Source organism: Pseudophryne corroboree, unplaced genomic scaffold (genome assembly GCF_028390025.1).
Source record: "Pseudophryne corroboree isolate aPseCor3 unplaced genomic scaffold, aPseCor3.hap2 scaffold_723, whole genome shotgun sequence".
In the NCBI taxonomy this organism is placed as follows: Eukaryota; Metazoa; Chordata; class Amphibia; order Anura; family Myobatrachidae; genus Pseudophryne; species Pseudophryne corroboree.
Genome location: NW_026970304.1, coordinates 257,749 through 285,174, shown reverse-complemented (window position 1 = coordinate 285,174; position 27,426 = coordinate 257,749). Strand labels below are relative to the sequence as shown.

At 45.9% G+C, this 27,426-nt stretch overlaps 1 protein-coding gene across 1 annotated transcript in view; it reads left to right on the top strand.

Moving 5' to 3' along the window:
• Positions 1–671: 671 nt before the first annotated feature.
• Positions 672–27,426, top strand: part of LOC135040010 (galactosylgalactosylxylosylprotein 3-beta-glucuronosyltransferase 1-like) — an 83,474-nt gene continuing 56,719 nt past the window's right edge. Inside the window, exons 1-2 of the mRNA XM_063954786.1 lie at positions 672–866; positions 17,402–17,787. Of these exons, the coding sequence (XP_063810856.1) occupies positions 797–866; positions 17,402–17,787 (456 nt within the window). The 5' untranslated portion in view covers positions 672–796. The remainder of the gene's footprint in view (positions 867–17,401; positions 17,788–27,426) is intronic.

Sequence of the window (27,426 nt, the reverse complement as noted above, 5' to 3'; positions counted from 1 at the left end):
AATTAGAGACACTGCAGACACATTGGCAGAAATAAAGGTGAAAGGACAGTGCGGGGAAGTTTATAAGGACAGCTACAATGATATGGTAACGAGAGATAATCAGCAGGTGTTATGGGTGTAGAGGAAAGATAAGCATTGCTAGACTGTACAGACGGGAGGGTGTGGTAACCGCTATGGCAATGCAGACAGGAATTTACAGGCACATTAATACTGGAGGAGAAGTGATGTAGTCACAGGTGTTTTGAAGAACAAAATGCAATCACTAAGGGGCCCAGTTATCAAACAATATTGGCGACTATTGTCCTGGAAACACCCGTTGAAGTATCCCCCTAATGCAGTGGTTCTCAAACTCGGTCCTCAGGACCCAGCACAGTGCATGTTTTGCAGGTAACCCAGCAGGTGCACAGGTGTATTAATTACTCACTGACACATTTTATACGGTCCACAGGTGGAGCTAATTATTCCACTTGTGATTCTGTGAGGAGACCTGCAAAACATGCACTGTCTGGGGTCCTGAGGACCGAGTTTAAGAACCTGTGCCCTAATGTATGCATACCCTCCAACATGACCCATTCCATTAGGTACAAAATGCTCTGTTCCTGGACTTTCTTTGACTGCCGCATAGTCCAAAATTGAAAACTGCCAGTGAGTCCCAGCCAGCGATGTTTGGCAGTGTTTGGGGCAGCAGTTGGTGTGGCTCTCCTATGTGAATTTTGGACCGTGCTGCAGCCACACCTTTGTAAGTGCCACTGGAAGAAACGAAAGTCCAGGAACAGAGCATTTTGTACCTAATGGAATGGATCATGTTGGAGAGTGTGATGTATGTGTGAGGGACCGACACCAATCTGACTGCAGCTTACACCCAGGTGACTTATCAATGCACTTTCCAAACCACTACGCCATAGAACAGTGATTTACCCCCTGACCCCAGAGTACTAGGCCCGATGGATATATAGCCAGAGGAATATGCTATATGCATCCTAGAGCGCTCTCCCTAATGTGTATCCGGCACACCTGGGAGATTCTCTCTCTCTCTCTCTATGTATGTATGTATGTATGTATGTATGTGTATATATATATATATATATATATATATATATATACACATCATACTTACCAACCTGACCCTCTCCATGAGGGAGAAAATGCTCTGTTCCTGGACTTTCCTGGTAATGTATGATTGCCATCACCTGTGGTGAGCTGGGTAATTGATAAGAAAGGTGTTTCACCACAGGTGATGGCAATCATACATTACCAGGAAAGTCCAGGAACAGAGCATTTTCTCCCTCATGGAGAGGGGCAGGTTGGTAAGTATGATATACATAGATATAGATACACTGCTCAAAAAATAAAGGGAACACTAAAATAACACATCCTAGATCTGAATGAATGAAATATTCTTATTAAATACTTTGTTCTTTACATAGTTGAATGTGCTGACAACAAAATCACACAATCAATGGAAATCAAATTTATTAACCCATGGAGGTCTGGATTTGGAGTCACACTCAAAATTAAAGTGGAAAAACACACTACAGGCTGATCCAACTTTGATGTAATGTCCTTAAAGCAAGTCAAAATGAGGCTCAGTAGTGTGTGTGGCCTCCACGTGCCTGTATGACCTCCCTACAACGCCTGGGCATGCTTCTGATGAGGTGGCGGATGGTCTCCTGAGGGATCTCCTCCCAGACCTGGACTAAAGCATCCGCCAACTCCTGGACAGTCTGTGGTGCAACGTGGTTGATTTAGTTGGTGGATGGAGCGAGACATGATGTCCTAGATGTGCTCAATTGGATTCAGGTCTGGGGAACGGGCGGGCCAGTCCATAGCATCAATGCCTTCGTCTTGCAGGAACTGCTGACACACTCCAGCCACATGAGGTCTAGCATTGTCTTGTATTAGGAGGAACCCAGGGCCAACCGCACCAGCATATGGTCTCACAAGGGGTCTGAGGATCTCATCTCGGTACCTAATGGCAGTCAGGCTACCTCTGGCGAGCACATGGAGGGCTGTGCGGCCCCCCAAAGAAATGCCACCCCACACCATTACTGACCCACTGCCAAACCGGTCATGCTGGAGGATGTTGCAGGCAGCAGAACGTTCTCCTTGGCGTCTCCAGACTCTTTCACGTCTGTCACATGTGCTCAGTGAGAACCTGCTTTCATCTGTGAAGAGCACAGGGCGCCAGTGGCGAATTTGCCAATCTTGGTGTTCTCTGGCAAATGCCAAACATCCTGCACGGTGTTGGGCTGTAAGCACAACCCCCACCTGTGGACGTCGGTCCCTCATACCACCCTCATGGAGTCTGTTTCTGATCGTTTGAGTAGACACATGCACATTTGTGGCTTGCTGGAGGTCATTTTGCAGGGCTCTGGCAGTGCTCCTCCTGTCCCTCCTTGCACAAAGGCGGAGGTAGCGGTCCTGCTGCTGGGTTGTTGCCCTCCTACGGCCTCCTCCACATCTCCTGATGTACTGGCCTGTCTCCTGGTAGCGCCTCCATGCTCTGGACACTACGCTGACAGACACAGCAAACCTTCTTGCCACAGCTCTCATTGATGTGCCATCCTGGATGAGCTGCACTACTTGAGCCACTTGTGTGGGTTGTAGACTCCGTCTCATGCTACCACTAGAGTGAAAGCACCGCCAGCTTTCAAAAGTGACCAAAACATCAGCCAGAAAGCATAGGAGCTGAGAAGTGGTCTGTGGTCACCACCTGCAGAACAACTCCTTTATTGTTGCCTATAATTTCCACCTGTTGTCTATTCCATTTGCACAACAGCATGTGAAATTGATTGTCAATCAGTGTTGCTTCCTAAGTGGACAGTTTCATTTCACAGAAGTGTGATTGACTTGGAGCTACTTTGTTTAAGTGTTCCCTTTACTTTTTTGAGCAGTGTATATATATATATATATATATATACCTGGGGCTAAGTGACCTGTGGAAGCACTCCAAAAATTCTCAAAGGGTGCCGCTAGACTTGGGGCCAAACCTGTATGTAACATGCATATATGTATAACAGTCAGTGGCGTATCTATAATGGGTGCAGACATTTTTTCAATATTTACATCTCCGGAGTCACCCACCGGCGGCAGCAGCGCTGCACGAATCCCCGCGAAAATGGCATGGTGGCCATTTTACTGGTGTTTCACACATGCGCAGCAGGAAAATCACCAGGGAAATGGCCACCGTGCCATTTCCCCCAGAGACCTGCACATGCGAACTAGACTCTGGAGCAGCGCTAGTGTCTCCTAGTGACCCTAGTGCTCAGAGTCTCTGCACTGCTGGCTAGAGATGAGGGGCCCAGATAAAAACTGCACACAAGCCCCTTCCTCAGTATACCCTGATACCAGTATCCAGTGTTAATTTGTTCTCACTTAGTAAATGTGCATGAGTTACATCATTATGAATTCCACACACAATCCTGTCCCTGATAATGCACCATAATCACATTTCTTTGCGAGTAGTTTCCATCTGGCTGCATATGACTGGATGCTCTCATAGGGGCTCTGCACAGCAGTGATTTCTGATATCTTTAGGAGGGCACCCAGGCATTTCTATTGCTGCACAGAGTGCCAGATGTGTATATTTGTATTCTATTGGGAATTGGCTTCGTTCCCTAAGTATCAAGGCACCTTAGTTACACCTTATGTTGGGTAACTACATATTTTTTCTGCTTGTTCTTTTTTCTGCATTTGTTCCTGTTTTTACCGAACCAATTTTTGAGTCCACGCCACCGTTACTTCAGCTGAAGTCTCACCAGCAGCGGTTTTTGGGCCCAGCTTGGATCTCCTCACAGGTTACCATGTCATCTCCCACTGCTTCGGGAACTCTGTCATTCATTGATCTCAAACAACATCTGGCAGAGACATTCAGCTACAATGAGGAACAAGCTACACAGATCCTGTTTGGCACCGACCTCAGCGTTCATTCAGAACCATCTTCTACTGATGAGATCTTCCAGACACTCTTGAAATTACGCAACAAAGAGACTGACTACCTCCTACATGGAACATCATTATCGGATTATTTCCGTGCCAAAATGATCCCACGCGGCTTCAGAATAAGAAACATGCCAACTATTGGTCGCAATAGTGCTGACTTTTGCCGCAAATGGATATCCATCCTTAATAAATGCAGTTCAGATTTAATGCTGCTGGTAATCGACGAGGCACGTACCATACTAACAGATACTAGATCTAAACTTGCGGCAGCCACCTTGAAATTCAAAACCCAATTAGAAGATAAAAGGCTTCAAGCACAATGGGACCGGTTGGAACAACAGTGTAATACTTATAGACAAGATCTTTTAAAATTTAAACAAAAGAAATTAACAACGGTTCAATCTGATTATGAAGACCAAAGAGTGTACCGGTGGCTGAATGGAACAGATCCATCATTCCGCTCTAGATCCCGTATCTCTTGGAAAGATAGAAATCCATCATTTAGGAGGAATCGTTCGCAGTCCAATAGTGACAGTGATTTTTTAGTCACAGACTCGGAGGATCCTCAGACAACACGGACGGCCCCTTTAGCCAGGGCCACACGTTCAAAAGTCGACATGCGCGACCGGGAAGAACGCGACGTGGGGGCCAAAATCAAAGGATCTTCCAAGCCTCCCATCAACAAGGGGAGGAAGTAACGTTCAATCTGTCATCCCGTAACTTTTCATCTACTGAGTTAAACGTTTTAAACAAAGGATTATCCTTTGTCCCCACTTACCCTCATCGAGATCTGTCACAATATCAGGATGTCATCTTTCGCCCCGCCGACAAGGGCGGTGGCATCGTCATACAGGATTCCACAAAATACATCTCTAACATCGATCATCTCCTTCACGATCAATCCACCTACCAACAGCTTTCCCAGAACCCCATGGAGGGATTTAAACGTGATCTGGATTCCGTTCTTTTGGAGGCCCATCAAGCAGGACATCTTGACAAAAAATTTTACAATTCATTAATCACCCCTTTCCCTATCACTCCAGTGTTATACACAATTCCCAAACTTCACAAAAATCCTGTGGACCCTCCCCCCCCGACCGATCATTTCAGCTAGGGGGTCACTACTTCAGCCGATCTCACAGTTTCTGGACCAGTTAATTCAGCCATACATCATGGAACAACCTACGTTCCTTAAAGATACCACACAACTCCTTAATAAATTAAACTGCATTAAAACAGTACCGACCAATATGCTGTTATGTACTTTGGATGTCAAAAACCTTTACACGGTGATTCCTCATGACAGTGGCCTAGCAGCTATGGAATTGTTTTTGTTTCGACACCATTTTGATGCTATTCCTATCCCTTTGTTTCTTTCATTGTTGTCCAAAACCTTAAAACAAAATTATTTTATGCACAATGGACAGTACTTCATCCAAACCACTGGGTGTGCGATGGGGTCCTCAGTGGCCCCATCGTTCACCAATGTATATATGTTTCAGCAAGAAGATTAATTTTTCTTTTCATCCGTGGAGACAGTAAACAAAATAGCGCTATACACACGGTATATAGACGACCTGCTAATCCTCTGGTCTGGCACCGAACAGGAATTAATCACCCTCATCGAACATATCAACACAGCTAACTCACCTATCAAATTCACGTATCAGATCAGCTCTACAAGTATCAATTACTTGGACGTCACCATCTAGATCAAGGATAAGTGCATTCATACCAAATTATTCTCAAAACCCACGGATCGCAACACGCTTCTACATCACAGTAGCTGTCATCCCCCTGCACTTATACGCGGTTTACCCAGATCACAAATGCTTCGGGCAGCACGCATTTCCAGTGATCGTACCACTCTAGTCACGACGCTGGATCACATGATCCAAAAATTTGCTCATAGACGCTATAAGTTACGGGATCTTATGCGTTCCAGAAACGAAGTACTTAATATTCCCAGAGAACAACTGCTTTATAAAGTACCACAACAACCACTACAATCACGGATTCCATTTGTTACTCGGTTTTCAACTGTCAGTAAAGTTCTTCCACGTGCCACCAAAGGTTTATGGCCTATTGTGACGGGTGACAAAGAATTACCTTGTTTCAAAGGCACCTCTTTGATGCCTAGCTACAAGAGGGGACCTGACCTCAGGGACTTTTTAGTGAAAACCAATATCATTCCAACTCTGAATGCCTCTACACAAGTTAAAAAACCAGGGTGCTATCGATGTGCATCCTGCACCACATGCAAATATTTGGAAACCAGTCATAGTTTTAATAACCCACATACGGGCAAGCAATACAAAATTAAACACGTGGTCACGTGTACGACATCATTCATTGTATATACCATAATCTGCCCATGTGGCTTATTATATGTCGGACAGACCATTAGAAACCTTAGGGATAGGATGGCGTTACATCGATCTGCCATCAAAGCATCACTCGATGGCAAACCTGTGGACCAACCGGTTGCACGCCACTTTAAATTAAAGGGCCATCCACTATCTAGCCTGCGATACAAGATCATCGACCACATTCCGAGCCCTGTGAGAGGGGGCGACCGACATACAGCATTATCCAAATGTGAATCCAAATGGATTTTCTTATTGGATACATTATCACCAAATGGACTAAATGAAAAATGTACTTGGAATGTATTTCTTTAATATGAACCTATACACCAGTCGGTTCCGGCCCATTTGTCCTTTTCCCCCCCTTTTCCCCTCCCCCCCCTTTTTTTTCCCCTTCCTCCCCTCCCCCCGTCCTTCCTCCCCGTCATTGCCTGATCCCCCTTCCCCTCCCTTTTTTTCCCTTCCATCTTCCTTTCCCCTTTTGTCCCCCCTCCCCCTTCCCATCCTTTCCCTTCCCTTGTCTCCCTGCGTAGATGTGTAGTAACCTAGTAGGGATCCTATCCAATGGCCTATTTATCGCATGTTAGCCCACCTATCTGATTAAGCTTATTGTGCTATTAGTTGTAATTTGTGTATTTTAATCCCTTTGTATCATATGCTGCTATAACCACGATTTAGGGCTTTTCTTTATTCCTCAGCTGATTACAAGTAACTTTTATCTTCTTATATGTTTTTAATGCAATTCACTTTCACTCTTCATTCACCCTGCTCGGGTGTCATAAGTTACGTCTTGCACACACTTGACGATCACTGTTTACATTTCCCTCATAGCTCTGACGGGTCTCCCCGGCGCCTGTTTGCGCAACCGTTGCTTGGCAACAGACACGTCAGCTATGTGCCGCCCGTGTGACGTACCCGGAAGTCCCGGACACAGACGCCGGGAACACCCGCTCCTGCACAGCTTTAAAAGGTGAGTGATTCATTCTATGGGTTTGGTTCTTTCCTTCTGCACACTACACTGTACATGGGTATCCTTACCTGAGGAAAAGGCTTGATGCCTTGAAACGTCGTAAGACCTCCATGTTTTTCTATTTTTTGCACTTTATTGCCCTGTTTTGCACTATGCTTTGCATATAAAAGTTTTTTCAAGACCTTGGAGTGCCGCCTCTTGTCCTTTGCCAGATACACCTGAGCCACAGGTGGGGAAGGTACAGATACTGCATTATCTTTAGGAGGGCACCCAGGCATTTCTATTGCTGCACAGAGTGCCGGATGTGTATATTTGTATTATATATATATATATATACACCTGGGGCTGTGACCTGTGGAAGCACTCCAAAAATTCTCAAAGGGTGCCGCTAGACCTGGGGCCAACCCTGTATGTAACATGCATATATGTATAACAGTCAGTGGCGTATCTATAATGGGTGCAGACATTTTTTCAATATTTACATCTCCGAAGTCACCCACCGGCGGCAGCAGCGCTGCACGAATCCCCGCGAAAATGGCATGGTGGCCATTTTACTGGTGTTTCACACATGCGCAGCAGGAAAATCACCAGGGAAATGGCCACCGTGCCATTTCCCCCAGAGACCTGCACATGCGAACTAGACCCTGGAGCAGCGCTAGTGTCTCCTAGTGACCCTAGTGCTCAGAGTCTCTGCACTGCTGGCTAGAGATAAGGGGCCCAGATAAAAACTGCACACAAGCCCCTTCCTCAGTATACCCTGATTCCAGTATCCAGTGTTAATTTGTTCTCACTTAGTAAATGTGCATGAGTTACATCATTATGAATTCCACACACAATCCTGTCCCTGATAATGCACCATAATCACATTTCTTTGCGAGTAGTTTCCATCTGGCTGCATATGACTGGATGCTCTCATAGGGGCTCTGCACAGCAGTGATTTCTGATATCTTTAGGAGGGCACCCAGGCATTTCTATTGCTGCACAGAGTGCCAGATGTGTATATTTGTATTCTATTGGGAATTGGCTTCGTTCCCTATGTATCAAGGCACCTTAGTTACACCTTATGTTGGGTAACTACATATTTTTTCTGCTTGTTCTTTTTTCTGCATTTGTTCCTGTTTTTACCGAACCAATTTTTGAGTCCACGCCACCGTTACTTCAGCTGAAGTCTCACAAGCAGCGGTTTTTGGGCCCAGCTTGGATCTCCTCACAGGTTACCATGTCATCTCCCACTGCTTCGGGAACTCTGTCATTCATTGATCTCAAACAACATCTGGCAGAGACATTCAGCTACAATGAGGAACAAGCTACACAGATCCTGTTTGGCACCGACCTCAGCGTTCATTCAGAACCATCTTCTACTGATGAGATCTTCCAGACACTCTTGAAATTACGCAACAAAGAGACTGACTACCTCCTACATGGAACATCATTATCGGATTATTTCCGTGCCAAAATGATCCCACGCGGCTTCAGAATAAGAAACATGCCAACTATTGGTCGCAATAGTGCTGACTTTTGCCGCAAATGGATATCCATCCTTAATAAATGCAGTTCAGATTTAATGCTGCTGGTAATCGACGAGGCACGTACCATACTAACAGATACTAGATCTAAACTTGCGGCAGCCACCTTGAAATTCAAAACCCAATTAGAAGATAAAAGGCTTCAAGCACAATGGGACCGGTTGGAACAACAGTGTAATACTTATAGACAAGATCTTTTAAAATTTAAACAAAAGAAATTAACAACGGTTCAATCTGATTATGAAGACCAAAGAGTGTACCGGTGGCTGAATGGAACAGATCCATCATTCCGCTCTAGATCCCGTATCTCTTGGAAAGATAGAAATCCATCATTTAGGAGGAATCGTTCGCAGTCCAATAGTGACAGTGATTTTTTAGTCACAGACTCGGAGGATCCTCAGACAACACGGACGGCCCCTTTAGCCAGGGCCACACGTTCAAAAGTCGACATGCGCGACCGGGAAGAACGCGACGTGGGGGCCAAAATCAAAGGATCTTCCAAGCCTCCCATCAACAAGGGGAGGAAGTAACGTTCAATCTGTCATCCCGTAACTTTTCATCTACTGAGTTAAACGTTTTAAACAAAGGATTATCCTTTGTCCCCACTTACCCTCATCGAGATCTGTCACAATATCAGGATGTCATCTTTCGCCCCGCCGACAAGGGCGGTGGCATCGTCATACAGGATTCCACAAAATACATCTCTAACATCGATCATCTCCTTCACGATCAATCCACCTACCAACAGCTTTCCCAGAACCCCATGGAGGGATTTAAACGTGATCTGGATTCCGTTCTTTTGGAGGCCCATCAAGCAGGACATCTTGACAAAAAATTTTACAATTCATTAATCACCCCTTTCCCTATCACTCCAGTGTTATACACAATTCCCAAACTTCACAAAAATCCTGTGGACCCTCCCCCCCCGACCGATCATTTCAGCTAGGGGGTCACTACTTCAGCCGATCTCACAGTTTCTGGACCAGTTAATTCAGCCATACATCATGGAACAACCTACGTTCCTTAAAGATACCACACAACTCCTTAATAAATTAAACTGCATTAAAACAGTACCGACCAATATGCTGTTATGTACTTTGGATGTCAAAAACCTTTACACGGTGATTCCTCATGACAGTGGCCTAGCAGCTATGGAATTGTTTTTGTTTCGACACCATTTTGATGCTATTCCTATCCCTTTGTTTCTTTCATTGTTGTCCAAAACCTTAAAACAAAATTATTTTATGCACAATGGACAGTACTTCATCCAAACCACTGGGTGTGCGATGGGGTCCTCAGTGGCCCCATCGTTCGCCAATGTATATATGTTTCAGCAAGAAGATGAATTTTTCTTTTCATCCGTGGAGACAGTAAACAAAATAGCGCTATACACACGGTATATAGACGACCTGCTAATCCTCTGGTCTGGCACCGAACAGGAATTAATCACCCTCATCGAACATATCAACACAGCTAACTCACCTATCAAATTCACGTATCAGATCAGCTCTACAAGTATCAATTACTTGGACGTCACCATCGAGATCAAGGATAAGTGCATTCATACCAAATTATTCTCAAAACCCACGGATCGCAACACGCTTCTACATCACAGTAGCTGTCATCCCCCTGCACTTATACGCGGTTTACCCAGATCACAAATGCTTCGGGCAGCACGCATTTCCAGTGATCGTACCACTCTAGTCACGACGCTGGATCACATGATCCAAAAATTTGCTCATAGACGCTATAAGTTACGGGATCTTATGCGTTCCAGAAACGAAGTACTTAATATTCCCAGAGAACAACTGCTTTATAAAGTACCACAACAACCACTACAATCACGGATTCCATTTGTTACTCGGTTTTCAACTGTCAGTAAAGTTCTTCCACGTGCCACCAAAGGTTTATGGCCTATTGTGACGGGTGACAAAGAATTACCTTGTTTCAAAGGCACCTCTTTGATGCCTAGCTACAAGAGGGGACCTAACCTCAGGGACTTTTTAGTGAAAACCAATATCATTCCAACTCTGAATGCCTCTACACAAGTTAAAAAACCAGGGTGCTATCGATGTGCATCCTGCACCACATGCAAATATTTGGAAACCAGTCATAGTTTTAATAACCCACATACGGGCAAGCAATACAAAATTAAACACGTGGTCACGTGTACGACATCATTCATTGTATATACCATAATCTGCCCATGTGGCTTATTATATGTCGGACAGACCATTAGAAACCTTAGGGATAGGATGGCGTTACATCGATCTGCCATCAAAGCATCACTCGATGGCAAACCTGTGGACCAACCGGTTGCACGCCACTTTAAATTAAAGGGCCATCCACTATCTAGCCTGCGATACAAGATCATCGACCACATTCCGAGCCCTGTGAGAGGGGGCGACCGACATACAGCATTATCCAAATGTGAATCCAAATGGATTTTCTTATTGGATACATTATCACCAAATGGACTAAATGAAAAATGTACTCGGAATGTATTTCTTTAATATGAACCTATACACCAGTCGGTTCCGGCCCATTTGTCCTTTTCCCCCCCTTTTCCCCTCCCCCCCCCCCCTTTTTCCTTTTTTCCCCCCTTCCTCCCCCCCCCCTTCCCCCGTCCTTCCTCCCCGTCATTGCCTGATCCCCCTTCCCCTCCCTTTTTTTCCCTTCCATTTTCCTTTCCCCTTTTGTCCCCCCTCCCCCTTCCCATCCTTTCCCTTCCCTTGTCTCCCTGCGTAGATGTGTAGTAACCTAGTAGGGATCCAATCCAATGGCCTATTTATCGCATGTTAGCCCACCTATCTGATTAAGCTTATTGTGCTATTAGTTGTAATTTGTGTATTTTAATCCCTTTGTATCATATGCTGCTATAACCACGATTCAGGGTTTTTCTTTATTCCTCAGCTGATTACAAGTAACTTTTATCTTCTTATATGTTTTTAATGCAATTCACTTTCACTCTTCATTCACCCTGCTCGGGTGTCATAAGTTACGTCTTGCACACACTTGACGATCACTGTTTACATTTCCCTCATAGCTCTGACGGGTCTCCCCGGCGCCTGTTTGCGCAAACCGTTGCTTGGCAACGGACACGTCAGCTATGTGCCGCCCGTGTGACGTACCCGGAAGTCCCGGACACAGACGCCGGGAACACCCGCTCCTGCACAGCTTTAAAAGGTGAGTGATTCATTCTATGGGTTTGGTTCTTTCCTTCTGCACACTACACTGTACATGGGTATCCTTACCTGAGGAAAAGGCTTGATGCCTTGAAACGTCGTAAGACCTCCATGTTTTTCTATTTTTTGCACTTTATTGCGCTGTTTTGCACTATGCTTTGCATATAAAAGTTTTTTCAAGACCTTGGAGTGCCGCCTCTTGTCCTTTGCCAGATACACCTGAGCCACAGGTGGGGAAGGTACAGATACTGCATTATCTTTAGGAGGGCACCCAGGCATTTCTATTGCTGCACAGAGTGCCGGATGTGTATATTTGTATTATATATATATATATATATATATATATATATACACCTGGGGCTAAGTGACCTGTGGAAGCACTCCAAAAATTCTCAAAGGGTGCCGCTAGACCTGGGGCCAACCCTGTATGTAACATGCATATATGTATAACAGTCAGTGGCGTATCTATAATGGGTGCAGACATTTTTTCAATATTTACATCTCCGAAGTCACCCACCGGCGGCAGCAGCGCTGCACGAATCCCCGCGAAAATGGCATGGTGGCCATTTTACTGGTGTTTCACACATGCGCAGCAGGAAAATCACCAGGGAAATGGCCACCGTGCCATTTCCCCCAGAGACCTGCACATGCGAACTAGACCCTGGAGCAGCGCTAGTGTCTCCTAGTGACCCTAGTGCTCAGAGTCTCTGCACTGCTGGCTAGAGATAAGGGGCCCAGATAAAAACTGCACACAAGCCCCTTCCTCAGTATACCCTGATACCAGTATCCAGTGTTAATTTGTTCTCACTTAGTAAATGTGCATGAGTTACATCATTATGAATTCCACACACAATCCTGTCCCTGATAATGCACCATAATCACATTTCTTTGCGAGTAGTTTCCATCTGGCTGCATATGACTGGATGCTCTCATAGGGGCTCTGCACAGCAGTGATTTAAGCATGTCCATTATAACATGAACATTATATACTCTCACTGATAAGTAAATCTCACCAAACCTTTTATTAGTGTTTCTGGATCCTCCTGATCTTCCTCCTCTGAACAGACGAATGTGTCTGCTCTGTCAGCAGCGTCAGCCCCAGCTAGGCTGAGCATGGTAAATACCTGGACCTTATCCACTTGTCTCAGAGTCCTGCACAGCAGTATAAGCGCCATTCCTTCTTAATATTGAGCCATGCTTCCGTGATGGCATCATTGATAACCAGCGGATTTATGCACCTGAGAACATTTGTCATCACAGCCAGACTTCTGACACCATGCAAATTTGTCTGTGTGCAAAACATCACGGGGGAGGACTTTTGCTCTTGGGAGCTGGCTGTATGCTGCAGCTTTTTCCCTCTACCTTTGCCTCTCGGCAGAAAGGATGAGCCTCGAGCCCTCTTGTGTTTATGGGGCCGAAAGGACTGTACTTGATAATACGGTGCCTTCTTTTGCTGTGGGGTAGCCTGTGGCAAAAATGTCGATTTCCCAGCCGTAGCTGTGGAAACGAGGTCTGAAAGACCATCCCTAAACAGTTCCACCCCCCTATAAGGCAAAACTTCCATGTGCCTTTTTGAATCGGCATCACCTGACCACTGCCGAGTCCATAACCCCCTTCTGGCGGCAATGGACATTGCGCTTATTTTTGATGCCAGCCGGCAAATATCCCTCTGTGCATCACCCATGTATAAGACAGCGTCCTTTATATGCTCTATTTTCAGCAAAATATTGTCCCTATCCAGAGTATCAATATTATCCGACAGGGAATCTGACCACGCAGCAGCAGCACTGCACATCCATGCTGATGCAATCGCTGGTCGCAATATAATGCCCGTGTGTGTATATATAGCTTTTAGGGTAGCCTCCTGCTTTCTATCAGCAGGATCCTTTAGGGCGGCCGTATCCGGAGACGGTAGTGCCACCTGTTTGATAAACGTGTAAGCGCTTTATCCACCCTAGGGGATGTTTCCCAACGTGACCTATCCTCTGGCGGGGAAGGGTACGCTACCAATAACCGTTTTGAAATTATCAATTTCTTATCGGGGGAAGTCCAGGCTTCCTCACACACCTCATTTAATTCCTCAGATGCAGGAAAAACTACTGGTAGTTTTTTCTCACCGAACATAATACCCTTTTTTGTGGTACCTGGGGTACTATCAGAAATGTGTAATACATTTTTCATTGCCTCAATCATGTAACGGGTGGCCTTATTGGAGGGTACACTAGTCTCATCGTCGTCGACACTGGAGTCGGTATCCGTGTCGACATCTGTGTCTGCCATCTGAGGTAGCGGGCGTTTTAAAGCCCCTGATGACATTTGAGACACTGGAACAGTCACAAGCTGAGTAGCCGGCTGTCCTATGTCATCAAACCTTTTATGTAAGGAGCTGACACTGTCACGTAATTCCTTCCATAAGTCCATCCACACAGGTGTCGACCCCTCAGGGGGTGACAACACATTTACAGGCATTTGCTCTGCCTCCACATCATTTTCCTCATCATACATGTCGACATAGCGGTACCGACACACAGCACACACACAGGGAATGCTCTGACAGAGGACAGGACCCCACAAAGCCCTTTGGGGAGACAGAGGGAGAGTATGCCAGCACACACCAGAGCGCTATATACCACAGGGATATCACCTATAAAGAGTGTTTTCCCTTATAGCTGCATATATATATTATACTGTGCCTAAAATTGTGCCCCCCCCTCTCTTTTTTACCCTTTCTGTAGTGCAGGACTGCAGGGGAGAGCCAGGGAGCGATCCTTCCAGCGGAGCTGTGAGAGAAAATGGCGCCAGTGTGCTGAGGGAGATGGCTCCGCCCCTTTTTCGGCGGGCTTTCTCCCGCTTTTTGTGTTATTCTGGCAGTGGTAATTTACACCTATATAGCCTCTGGGGCTATATATGGTGTCAGTTTTGCCAGCCAAGGTGTTAATATTGCTGCTCAGGGCGCCCTCCCCCCAGCGCCCTGCACCCATCAGTGACCGAAGTGTGTGGTGTGCATGAGGAGCAATGGCGCACAGCTGCAGTGCTGTGCGCTACCTTGGAGAAGACAGAAGTCTTCAGCCGCCGATTTTCCGGACCTTCTTGCTTCTGGCTCTGTAAGGGGGACGGCGGCGCGGCTCCGGGAACGGACGACGAGGTCGGGTCCTGTGTGCGATCCCTCTGGAGCTAATGGTGTCCAGTAGCCTAAGAAGCCCAAGCTACCACCACTTAGGTAGGTTCGCTTCTTCTCCCCTTAGTCCCTCGCTGCAGTGAGTCTGTTGCCAGCAGGTCTCACTGTAAAATAAAAAACCTAAACTATACTTTCTTTCTAGGAGCTCAGGAGAGCCCCTAGTGTGCATCCAGCTCAGCCGGGCACAGAAATCTAACTGAGGCTTGGAGGAGGGTCATAGGGGGAGGAGCCAGTGCACACCAGATAGTCCTAAATCTTTCTATAGAGTGCCCAGTCTCCTGCGGAGCCGTCTATTCCCCATGGTCCTTACGGAGTCCCCAGCATCCACTAGGACGTCAGAGAAAATGTCACTTCTGCGCATACGTATGCGGCGCAATGCGCACACGCGTCGTACTATTACAGCGAACGATGTAGTTTCACACAGGGTCTAGCAAAGCTTTTCGGTCGCACTGCTGGCCGCAGAGTGATTGACATGAAGTGGGCGTTTCTGGGTGTCAACTGACCGTTTTCAGGAAGTGTTGGCTGGACGAACGCAGGGCGTGTTTGTGACGTCAAAACAGGAACTGAACAGTCTGAAGTCATCGCAAGCTCTGAGTAGGTATTGACCTACTCTAAAACTGCACAAAAAGCCTTTTCCGCCGCTCTGCGATCCTTTCGTTTGCACTTCTGCTAAGCTAAAATACACTCCCAGTGGGAGGCGGCATAGCGTTTGCACAGCTGCTGAAAACTGCTAGCGAGCTAACAACTCGGAATGACCCCCTATATGCATTGATACACAAGGATAGGTGCTATCTACTGCATATTGGTCCAATCAGGCTGCAGAGGCTCTTGGTGGGCTGTATGATATGGTCACACAGGGGTCAGTGGGATATGTGTGTGTAGCAAGAAAACATATGTAAGGTTATGTGTGGACTGTACGGAGTGGAGGTAATTGGGTAGAATGGCATAAGGGGTTATGTGGTGGATCTGGCATTTGCTAAGTTGCCTGAAGAGGTTAGTTATCAAGGGATTTCTCCTAATAGGCCTAAAAGTGTTTTATATTCACCTTTACAGTACAAAATGCAAAACATTCTAAACAAGGGACATTAGTGAAATGCTTGGGTGAACAGGAAAGACTTGAGTCTGTTTTTGAAGGAATCTACACTGGATGTTTCTCAACTTGTGCGGGAGAACAAAGCTGAAAGCTCGACCCCCAGATGAATTCAGGGAGCTTCTAGATACTGCTAATAGCCCTTCATCTACAGATCGCAGTAATCGAGTGGGGCAGTATGGAATCAGAAGTCGCTTCAGGTACCTTGGGCCCTGGTCATGTAGGGCTGAAAGTCATTAAGCCAATCTTGAAGATGTTTCGCCATCTTACAGGCAGCCAGTGAAGGGAGTAGAGGATGGTTGTTATGTGGCTAGAACGGTGCTGGTTGGGTAACAGTCTGGCAGCTGTGTTTTGTACCAGCTGTAAGTGGTGCAATTCTTTTGCTGGGAAACCAAGGTAGAGGGCATTACAGTAGTTTGGGCGTGATGATACAAATGCATGTATGACTTTAGGCAGATCTGAGGGAATTAAGTGCTTGATTCTGGCTACGTTCCCCAGATGAAAGAATAAGGATTTGATTGTGGCTGACACCTGATGTTTAAGTGTCAAGCCACCATCCAGGACAACTCCAAGATTCCGCACATGTTCAGTGGTTTGTAGTTCTGAACCCCCATGCGTAAGTCCTGTCAGTTGTCTATGCTGCAGTCTTGTCCTGTGACCTATCATCAGGACCTCTGTTTTATCAGGGTTCAGTCTCAGCCACCTGGCATTATCCACTCCTGGAGCTCCGCTAGGCAGTCATTTAGGGTTGCTGTTGGGTTATCAGTGCCCGGAGCAAAGGACAAGTACAGTTGAGTATTATCTGCATAGCAGTGGTAGATCAGGCCATGTGGAGTTAGGGGTAAATTTACTAAGGTGAGAGCGTTTTAGAACTGGTGATGTTGCTTGTAGCAACCAATCATATTCTACTTAACATTTATCTAGTTGCTTCTAGAAGATAAGAGATAGAATCTGATCGGTTGCTATGGGCAACATCACCAGTTTTAAAAAAAACTCCCACCTTAGTAAATTTACTCCTTAGTGTGTTACCAGGAGAGAACAGGTATAATGTATGAGACAATTCCCGCCATACGTCGGCAATGTGTCAGTAATTATATCTCGATCTTGGTGGAAAAGATGATTTCTACATGTCTCTGATTTCTAGCTCTCACATTTCTGAATTTGAAACGGAAACCGGCAACTCTTCCTACAATATTCGCCATCACCCCAACCTACGCCCGTCTTGTCCAGAAAGCAGAGCTTACTCGCATCGCCAACACCTTCCGCCAGGTGCCAGCATTTCACTGGATTGTGGTGGAGGACTCGAATGAGAAGACCAAGCTGGTCACCGATTTCCTTAGAACATCGGGGATTAGGTACACCCAGCTGTGTGTCAGAACACCCAAAGAGGTGACCAAGGCTCGGGGGACCCTACAGCGGAATCTCGGCTTGAGCTGGTTGAGAGAAACCTTCTATCCGGAGGATGCGCCCCCTGGCGTTGTATACTTTGCCGATGATGACAACACCTACAGCTTGGACATATTTGAAGAGGTGAGTGCTGCATGCACCTGACAGGCATTACCCATAATCCTCAGTGAGTACCGTAGTCTATGTTTTGCATAGGCATATAGGGGCTGGTGTAGAGTAAGGCCCACTTCAGTTTGCATATGGTAACATACACAAATCCGCACAGCTCATGCCCAGATAAAGCGGCCCCACGCTTATACGCCTATCCAGATGTAAATGCCACTCGGACGGGTGCTGCAGCAATATGGCCCAAACCACCACATCGAAAACAGTGGATCATACTATTATCAAGTCTTTTACAGGGTAGGAACCTTTGGGGGACTGCTGCCTACTTCCTGGTTCCAAACCCAAATTCTTAGGTTCAGTCCACCCTCCAGGCCCAGTATCCCCTGGAACAGTCATACCAATGGCCACTGGAGATCCCCATTGTGGGACTAGGGCCCAGTAGGGTACACTTAATAGCTCCTCAGCCTCCACTTACCTCTCCACCATTTCACCAACTTGAGTAGAATTGTAGGTAGGGACCGTAGATATCGATCCATTAATGACCCTTTCCATGATCTGTGGTCCTGTAGCCACACTGTGGTAAGATGGGCGAGGTCATGCATTTGAGAGAGGGGAGGATTTTCCATTTGTTATTCCCAACAGAGAAGTCATTGAGCAGCAAGCACTGTGACTCCCAACCAAGTTAATATATATATATATTTTTTATTTATCATAGTCTTTTTGGCATCAGTCAGGCACAAGTCAAAATATGATTTTTGCGGTTCTCCAGACAGGAAGGCTGCCACAGGGCATGCCCACTTATCTTTAGGCCAATGCTGCCTCAGCTGTTCTGTCAAAAGTGGTTAGATAATCTTCAACGTCATCACTCTGGGTCTTGTAGCATAAAATGACTGGCCCGTATGGAGCGAGCGTTAGTTGGAACGTCAGTGGAAGTGGGCCTGCTAAATGCTGCGTCACCACTTTTATGGCCTCCCAGTCTTGGTGCTGTTGCGCACAGAGCTTATCAATAAGAACTTGCTGTTGCCTTCAGTTTTCTTCCAGAACGGCTTGCTGCACCCGGGTATCTTCTTGCTGAGCTGAGGTAGCCTGCAGCAAGGCCAAACAGTGTCCCCCATGTTATCTTTGTGTGTACAGTAGGGTTGAAGCAGAATCTGGCTTCCCTAAGCATCTGCCAATGCCACCACCATGGATTTCACAGTATAAACGCTGATGTCCATGTCAACAGATTGCTGTCTGTCACTTTATATTTTAAACATATATTTTCCTATAGCTGCATTTTATGTGTGTGCTACCATTCTCAACCAATTGTGAGGAGATCAAGGTAGGAGTGCCCACTCCAGGGGTAGATGGGCAGCAGCCAGGAAACAGTGGACCAGTGCAGGGTTTTCATATAATCTAGCCATAGCCAGGTTTATTGTGCAGTACAGATAACAAAATATACAATAAATCCTAGCCTGTCTGGTCACTGACTAACAGGTTCCCTCTCTCAGACTTGTAGGACCTAATGCCCCTACCACAAACATAGGCATATACACAGTACTCACGGTCAGTAAATCGCAGTTTCTCATAACAATCCTGCTGCCTGTTTCCCCAGGTAGTGAGACACTGAGTAAAGCCCTGACATACCTTATATCAGCCTTACACAGGTGCAGGTACTAATTAGCCTGATCTCAGGCTGAAGACCCGAAATGGGCCTAATGGATGGAGCCTGCCCTCACTCTGTATCCATAACCCCAGGACCCCTTAACCCTTTACCCCTAAACACCCATCCAGTCTGTTTTGCAATCACAGACATAATAGAGTTTTAAATCATATAATCGGGGCCAAATATATCTCCGGTGTACAACCTTCCCAGTGCTGTCATCACAGTATTATATTATGGTTTATGTACAGGAGAAGGAGAGTGCTGTCTGGTGTACAACCTTCCCAGTGCTGTTATCACAGTATTATATTATGGTTTCTGTACAGGAGAAGGAGAGTGCTGTCTGGTGTACAACCCTCCCAGTGCTGTTATCACAGTATTATATTATGGTTTCTGTACAGGAGAAGGAGAGTGCTGTCTGGTGTACGACCTTCCCAGTGCTGTTATCACAGTATTATATTATGGTTTCTGTACAGGAGAAGGAGAGTGCTGTCTGGTGTACAACCTTCCCAGTGCTGTTATCACAGTATTATATTATGGTTTCTGTACAGGAGAAGGAGAGTGCTGTCTGGTGTACAACCTTCCCAGTGTGTTATCACAGTATTATATTATGGTTTCTGTACAGGAGAAGGAGAGTGCTGTCCGGTGTACGACCTTCCCAGTGCTGTTATCACAGTATTATATTATGGTTTCTGTACAGGAGAAGGAGAGTGCTGTCTGGTGTACAACCTTCCCAGTGCTGTCATCACAGTATTATATTATGGTTTATGTACAGGAGAAGGAGAGTGCTGTCTGGTGTACAACCTTCCCAGTGCTGTTATCACAGTATTATATTATGGTTTATGTACAGGAGAAGGAGAGTGCTGTCTGGTGTACAACCTTCCCAGTGCTGTTATCACAGTATTATATTATGGTTTATGTACAGGAGAAGGAGAGTGCTGTCTGGTGTACAACCTTCCCAGTGCTGTTATCACAGTATTATATTATGGTTTATGTACAGGAGAAGGAGAGTGCTGTCTGGTGTACAACCTTCCCAGTGCTGTTATCACAGTATTATATTATGGTTTATGTACAGGAGAAGGAGAGTACTGTCTGGTGTACGACCTTCCCAGTGCTGTTATCACAGTATTATATTATGGTTTAAGTACAGGAGAAGGAGAGTGCTGTCTGGTGTACAACCTTCCCAGTGCTGTTATCACAGTATTATATTATTGTTTATGTACAGGAGAAGGAGAGTGCTGTCTGGTGTACAACCTTCCCAGTGCTGTTATCACAGTATTATATTAAGGTTTATGTACAGGAGAAGGAGAGTGCTGTCTGGTGTACAACCTTCCCAGTGCTGTTATCACAGTATTATATTATGGTTTATGTACAGGAGAAGGAGAGTGCTGTCTGGTGTACAACCTTCCCAGTGCTGTTATCACAGTATTATATTATGGTTTATGTACAGGAGAAGGAGAGTGCTGTCTGGTGTACAACCTTCCCAGTGCTGTTATCACAGTATTATATTATGGTTTATGTACAGGAGAAGGAGAGTGCTGTCTGGTGTACAACCTTCCCAGTGCTGTTATCACAGTATTATATTATGGTTTAAGTACAGGAGAAGGAGAGTGCTGTCTGGTGTACAACCTTCCCAGTGCTGTTATCACAGTATTATATTATGGTTTATATACAGGAGAAGGAGAGTGCTGTCTGGTGTACAACCTTCCCAGTGCTGTTATCACAGTATTATATTATGGTTTATGTACAGGAGAAGGAGAGTGCTGTCTGGTGTACAACCTTCCCAGTGCTGTTATCACAGTATTATATTATGGTTTATATACAGGAGAAGGAGAGTGCTGTCTGGTGTACAACCTTCCCAGTGCTGTTATCACAGTATTATATTATGGTTTATGTACAGGAGAAGGAGAGTGCTGTCTGGTGTACGACCTTCCCAGTGCTGTCATCACAGTATTATATTATGGTTTCTGTACAGGAGAAGGAGAGTGCTGTCTGGTGTACAACCTTCCCAGTGCTGTTATCACAGTATTATATTATGGTTTCTGTACAGGAGAAGGAGGGTGCTGTCTGGTGTACAACCTTCCCAGTGCTGTTATCACAGTATTATATTATTGTTTATGTACAGGAGAAGGAGAGTGCTGTCTGGTGTACAACCTTCCCAGTGCTGTTATCTGAAAGGATATCAGCCTCTTCTTGTACCCCTCGATTTGATGGCCACTGACGTCAGTGAGAGCAATCCTTAAAATTACAGATTATACACGACACCATGTAATTAAGAATCACTCTGCGTTTATTGTTCATAACAATGGTATATAAGGCATCATTGTCTAGGGAGGGATTGGAATGTCCAGGGAGGGGTAGGCAAAAGTAAATACTTTATTGGTTTAACTTTACTGCATAGGAGGGGTAAAACAGGCTACATGGGGGGAAGTAGGATACAGCCTAGTACTTCATCTAGGGGTGGTGATTTCACACAGTTCCCAACAAACTATGGGTGGAGCTATATTCATTTTATGCAATGCAAGCTAAATCCAAGGCAAAAGAAAAAGAAACAATATTTACACAATGCACAATGACAGAGGAGATTTAACCCTTCAATCCCCTCTTAGAATCATGATTGTTATACGACATGATTCTTCTGTAGAGCCCCCTTTTTGTTTCTCCAATTTTTTAGATATTGAACATAATCATCGGGGCCTTTGCTATCAGAGGAGGTGATGGGGCTAGTGGTAACATCATAATACATCAAGACTGTGTCAATACCTTTAGATGTGAGTTTCTTTCCACAGGGAATCACACAATAAACTATGAGACCTATAAAGATTAAAGTTATTATTATGAATATACTTATTTGCACAAGAGCCTGTTTCCAATTTTCAATCCACCCAAAATATTGGCTCCATGGGTTATCAACACCTGAATTTTTCTTAAGTTCTATGGATAAGGTTTCTAATTTGTTTATGGCTAAAGTAACCTTACCATTGGGACCAGTGTTGTCAGGAATATATGTACAACAGCCTTCCACCTTACTAATGTAAACACATGTACCGCCTTTTTCTGCTAGAATCATGTCAAGGGCCATTCTGTTTTGAAATGTCATTTGGGAAGTGGCTTCTAGCTGTTCAGCTATACCTTTAAGAGCATCTTTGGTATCATTAACAAATCTTTGTTGGTTATAATATATATAATTAATCCAGGCTACGTTTTTATTTACAGTTACTATAGGGAACAATGATTCAAAACCCGCAGCCACTTCATCTCTAGCTTTGAACTCATTTGGAACACCTCTTGGGACCCCTATAGCATCAATGTATACGTGGGGGTCAAAGCTACCTCCTGGGAGTGCTCTTTTCTTTCGATTAGCAGGAGTATTAGAGGGAGGAGTGGGGTCATCGGTGATCATTAGGATTATCAACATAGTCCCCAGGATAGAGGTAGGGGACAGGTTCCTCATCCTCCTCTGTTCTTCTGTCTTCGCTAGGTGGGAGGTCAGGGCTGTCTGCCCCCGTTTGTACCTCGCTGGAATCACTTGCTTCCCTCTCTAGGTCTGGTCTAGGAACCTTTTTCACTCGGGATGCATGGATCCAGGTGGGGCTTTCCTCTGTCAGGACTGCTGTTCTGGTTACTGCTACGACCTCTGTCTCTGGACCGTAGGTGAAGTCTCCTGGGTTCTTGTTCCTGGGGAGCACCTTCACCACGACTCTGTCTCCGACTTTAAAGGGGTGTGTAGGTTCCTGTGGATTCAAAGGGTTTTTACAAACAACCTCATGTTCAATTTCATTCAGTTTTGTTATCAGGGACCTGACATACTCTTCTCTGATGAGTTCTAGATCTTCCTCCTGTATTACTAATGGTTTCTTAGCCCAGGGTGTAGGAAAAGGCCTACCCATTAGTATTTCAAATGGGGAGTAACCCAAAGTCTTTTGTGGGGTCATTCTGATCTCTGCTAGGATAATAGGAAGGACCTTCTTCCATTTATGGAAGGTACCCCCTGTGGCCTTCCTAAGCTTGTCTTTGAGGGTCCTATTCATGCGTTCTACGACCCCTGAACTCTGCGGGTGATACGGGATGTGGAATTTCCATTCCACCTGCAGGGCCTTTACCAAGGCCTGTGTAATTTTTGCTGTAAAGGCGGAGCCTTTATCACTATTGATTTGCAATGGGCACCCCCATCTGGGGATGATTTCCTGAGTTAGGATCCTAGCAACTGTCTTTGCATCCTCAGATTTAGTGGGGAATACCTCTGGCCATCGAGAGAACATGTCTACAATGACCAGGGCATACTCCTGTTTACCAATACCTGGGATATGGGTGAAGTCAATTTGCAGGTGTGTAAAGGGTGTGGTGGGGTATTCAAGATGCTGATGTTTTGCCTTGTCAGGGTTGTTGGGGTTGTTTCGCAGACAAGTGATGCATGTGCACTGGACTGGGGTATACAAGGTTTCCCCTCTTTGCAGATTAATCCTGTTTTAGGATTCTTCTGCAAAACTGGGTAAGTCCAGTCAGCTAGGTCGGCATTGGAGGCTGAGGCCTGCAACTGGGTGATCAGGTAATGGTTGTCGAGAGCTGGGGGGGTCATGATGGACATGTGGGCCTGGGTGATGGGCTGTGAGGCTGCATGTTTGGCAGCAGAGTCAGCAAGGGCATTTCCAAGGGAGACTGCATCCTTCCCCCCGGTGTGTGCCCTGCAATGGAGGATTGCAATGTCAGAGGGTAAGGTTATGGCATGCAGAAGGTCAGAGATGAGTTGGGCATGTGATATGCCTTTTCCATCAGCTCCAAGGAAACCACGGCGTCGCCAAATGACCCCATGGTCATGCACGACGCCGTACCCGTATTTGGAGTCAGTGTAGATGGTGACTGGTTTATTCCGGTAAAGGTGACAAGCCCTTGTGAGAGCAATGAGCTCTGCAGCCTGTGCTGACTGGTAAGGAATGGGCTGTGCTTCCAGAATAATGTCAGGGAGAGTGACAATAGCATAACCCGCTTGGTACGTGGTGTCATTGGGTCTGCTACAGGAACCATCTACAAAAATGACATCCGCGTCGGGGACAGGGACAGGGGACATGTCCAGTCTGGGGGATGTTTCTGACTCAATGGAAGCTGAGCAGTCATGGGGTTCAGGAGGGTGGTCTTCAGGACCTTTGAGCCCCAGGAGAGCGTTGAGAATGGGTGCAGGACCTGAAGAGTTGGTGGCATACTTAATGGTGAGGGAGGGGTTGTTCAAAAGGAGAACCTCATATCCACTGAGGCGCTGAGCTGACATGTGTTGTGTGTGTAACCCTTTTAAAATGGTTAGAACATCATGAGTGGTGTGAAGTATTGTTGTGTGGCCTAGGGTGAGTGTGGTGGCCATTTCAGTTACCATTGCACAGGCTGCAAGTGCCCTGAGGCAAGCAGGCATACCTTGCACAGTGACAGGCATTACTTTGGAAAAAAATGCCACTGGGCGCAACTTTCCTCCATGAAACTGTGTGAGCACCCCCGCCATGGTTTTACAATTGTCCCTTGCAAACAAATGAAAAGGTAGTACATAGTTGGGGAGGCCAAGTGCCGGACTTTTCATTAACATACACTTTAAGCTTTCATATGCAGTTAACATTTCTTGTGACCATTGTACAGTGTTAGGTTTGTCTTTCAGTGTGGCTTGTCTCAAGATGTTATCATAATAGGAACAATCAGATATCCACTGTCTGCAGTAATTTACCATACCCAGAAAAGACAGCAGTTCTCTCTGGGTAGTTGGGGTGACCAGGCCCAATACAGACTGAATGCGCTGTGGACTGACTTTCCTTTCCCCCTGAGTGAGCACAAAACCTAAGTAATCCACATGCTTCTTACACCATTGCATTTTTGTTTTGGACACCTTGTGTCCACATTCACAGAGCCAGTTTAACAGTGATATACCATCCTCCCGGCAGGCCTCCTCAGTTTGACTACAGAGCAGCAGATCATCTGCATACTGTAGCAGGACTGAACCATGGTGAGGGTGCCAGGGCCCCAATGTGGCCTGGAGTACAATGCTATACACAACAGGTGCGTCAATGAAGCCCTGGGGTAAACGACACCAGGTGAGTTGCTTGCCCTCAAAAGAAAAGGCAAAAAGTAACTGTGTCTGTGCATCCACTGGAATGCTAAAAAATGCATTTTTTAAATCAATTACCGAAAAAAATGCAGCATCTGCAGGGATAGCTGAAATGAGTGAGTTAATGTCAGGTACAATGGGTGCTATAGGCACAATGAGTTGGTTAATTGCCCTAAGGTCTTGTACAAACCTTACACTGCCATCTGACTTAGCAACAGGGTTGACTGGTGTGCAGTAAGGTGAGATTATGTGTCTGAGAATGCCTTGTTGGAGAAACTGTTGTATCATTGGTCTAAGACCTTCAACCTTCTCTTGTGACAAGGGGTATTGCTTTTGATAGACAGGTTGTGTGTCAGGTTTCAGGGTTGCTCTATATGGTGTGCAAGGAATGAGGCCAGTGTCATAGGGACCCTCCGACCATAGAGCAGGGTTTACTTTGTCAAAATCAGGTGTAATGTCTGTTGCTTCCCACACCGGTAGGTGTGGGGACTCAACCTCCAGGCCACTGCCAGTGGGTGAAGGGAGAATGGAGATTTCGAGTTTGCTAAGAAGATCCCTTCCCAGAAGATTAATTGGACATTCAGGTATTACAGTGAAATTGTGTTTACCCATATACGTGCCTCCCGTGGTTCTGACACTAAGGGCATCTGTCAGGTAAGCATCTGTGGGTATCCCATTGATTCCCATTGAAGGAGCAGTCTTTTCCAAATGACCATCGTACAGGTCGACACACAAAACACTAGTAGTTGCCCCGCTATCTACCAGGAAAGGGATTGCTCTCTTTCCTATAATCAAGGTTAGTAGCGGTGGGTCCTTCCAGTGTCTGGTGAGTTGGGCAAAGGCTGGGATACCCTCCTCCGGGCCCCGTCAGCGGGAGGGATCCTGCCAGTCAACCCGGAATCGGACATGATCCTGAAAGGGGTTGTTGTGTGACTGTCGGGGATGATCCCGGGAGGGAGCCGGAGCTTGGGGCTGTCGGTGGTTTTGTGGGGGACAAGGGCAATCCCTTGCCCAGTGATCGTCCCTTCCACAGTTGAAGCAGGAGGTTTGTTTCCTGCTGGCAGAGTCAGGGGGGTGGGGTGGCCTGGCTTGTGGGTTTTGATATCGGGCTGGATTGCGGGGTGGGCCAGTAAAGTGCTGCTGGCGTCTATCTCCCCGGTTTCTGTGATTTTGGTAATTATGAGTTGGGGCATTCTGCAAGGGTTTTTTAACATCAAAGCATCCTGCAGCTTCCTTTTCATATAAGTGCTTTTCAAATTCCTTAATATTATCAGAGGTCCAGGAAGAAACACCTTGCTTAACTGGGACCATAACAGATGGCAACAAGTTATTTACAAAGGTAGAAATTAGTAAATGGTCTGTATCTACAAGAGTAAGACCTGCATCTTCAGACCAACACTTTTTAAACCTCTTCCAAAACTCAGTGACAGTTTCAGTGGGCTTTTGTTTACATGCTACGGCAATAGGAAGAGAAGCTCGGGTTTTAAAAATCTCTTTCATATGGGTCTCAATTTCCTTCCACATCTCCGTTACACCGTCCCCAGTATTGAGAGGGTAGCGAACGGCATCGTTAAGGGTGGTAGGAGTGTTTATGGTGGGAATCTTTTTCCAATCCCACCCGTTGTAATGGTCTATAACCCCATCTATGATCAGCTTCATATCTTCTTGAGTATAGCTGCGTCCTGTGCAAGCCTTTTTCAAGTAAGCTATGCAGCCGTCAGGTGCAACAGTGGGTTTGGGACAGTTCTTAACAATTCTGTCCAAATCCTCTATTTCAATGGGTTTCTTTAACAACTGATCCCCTACTGTCATAAAGGGCAGGTGTGTAGCGACACCGCTGGCACCAGCACTGTTTTCAAGGAAACCAGTGCCGGATCGCGTTATGGAGGGGGTGAGAGGGTTGTCAGTAGCAATAGTTAAGTCAGCGTTG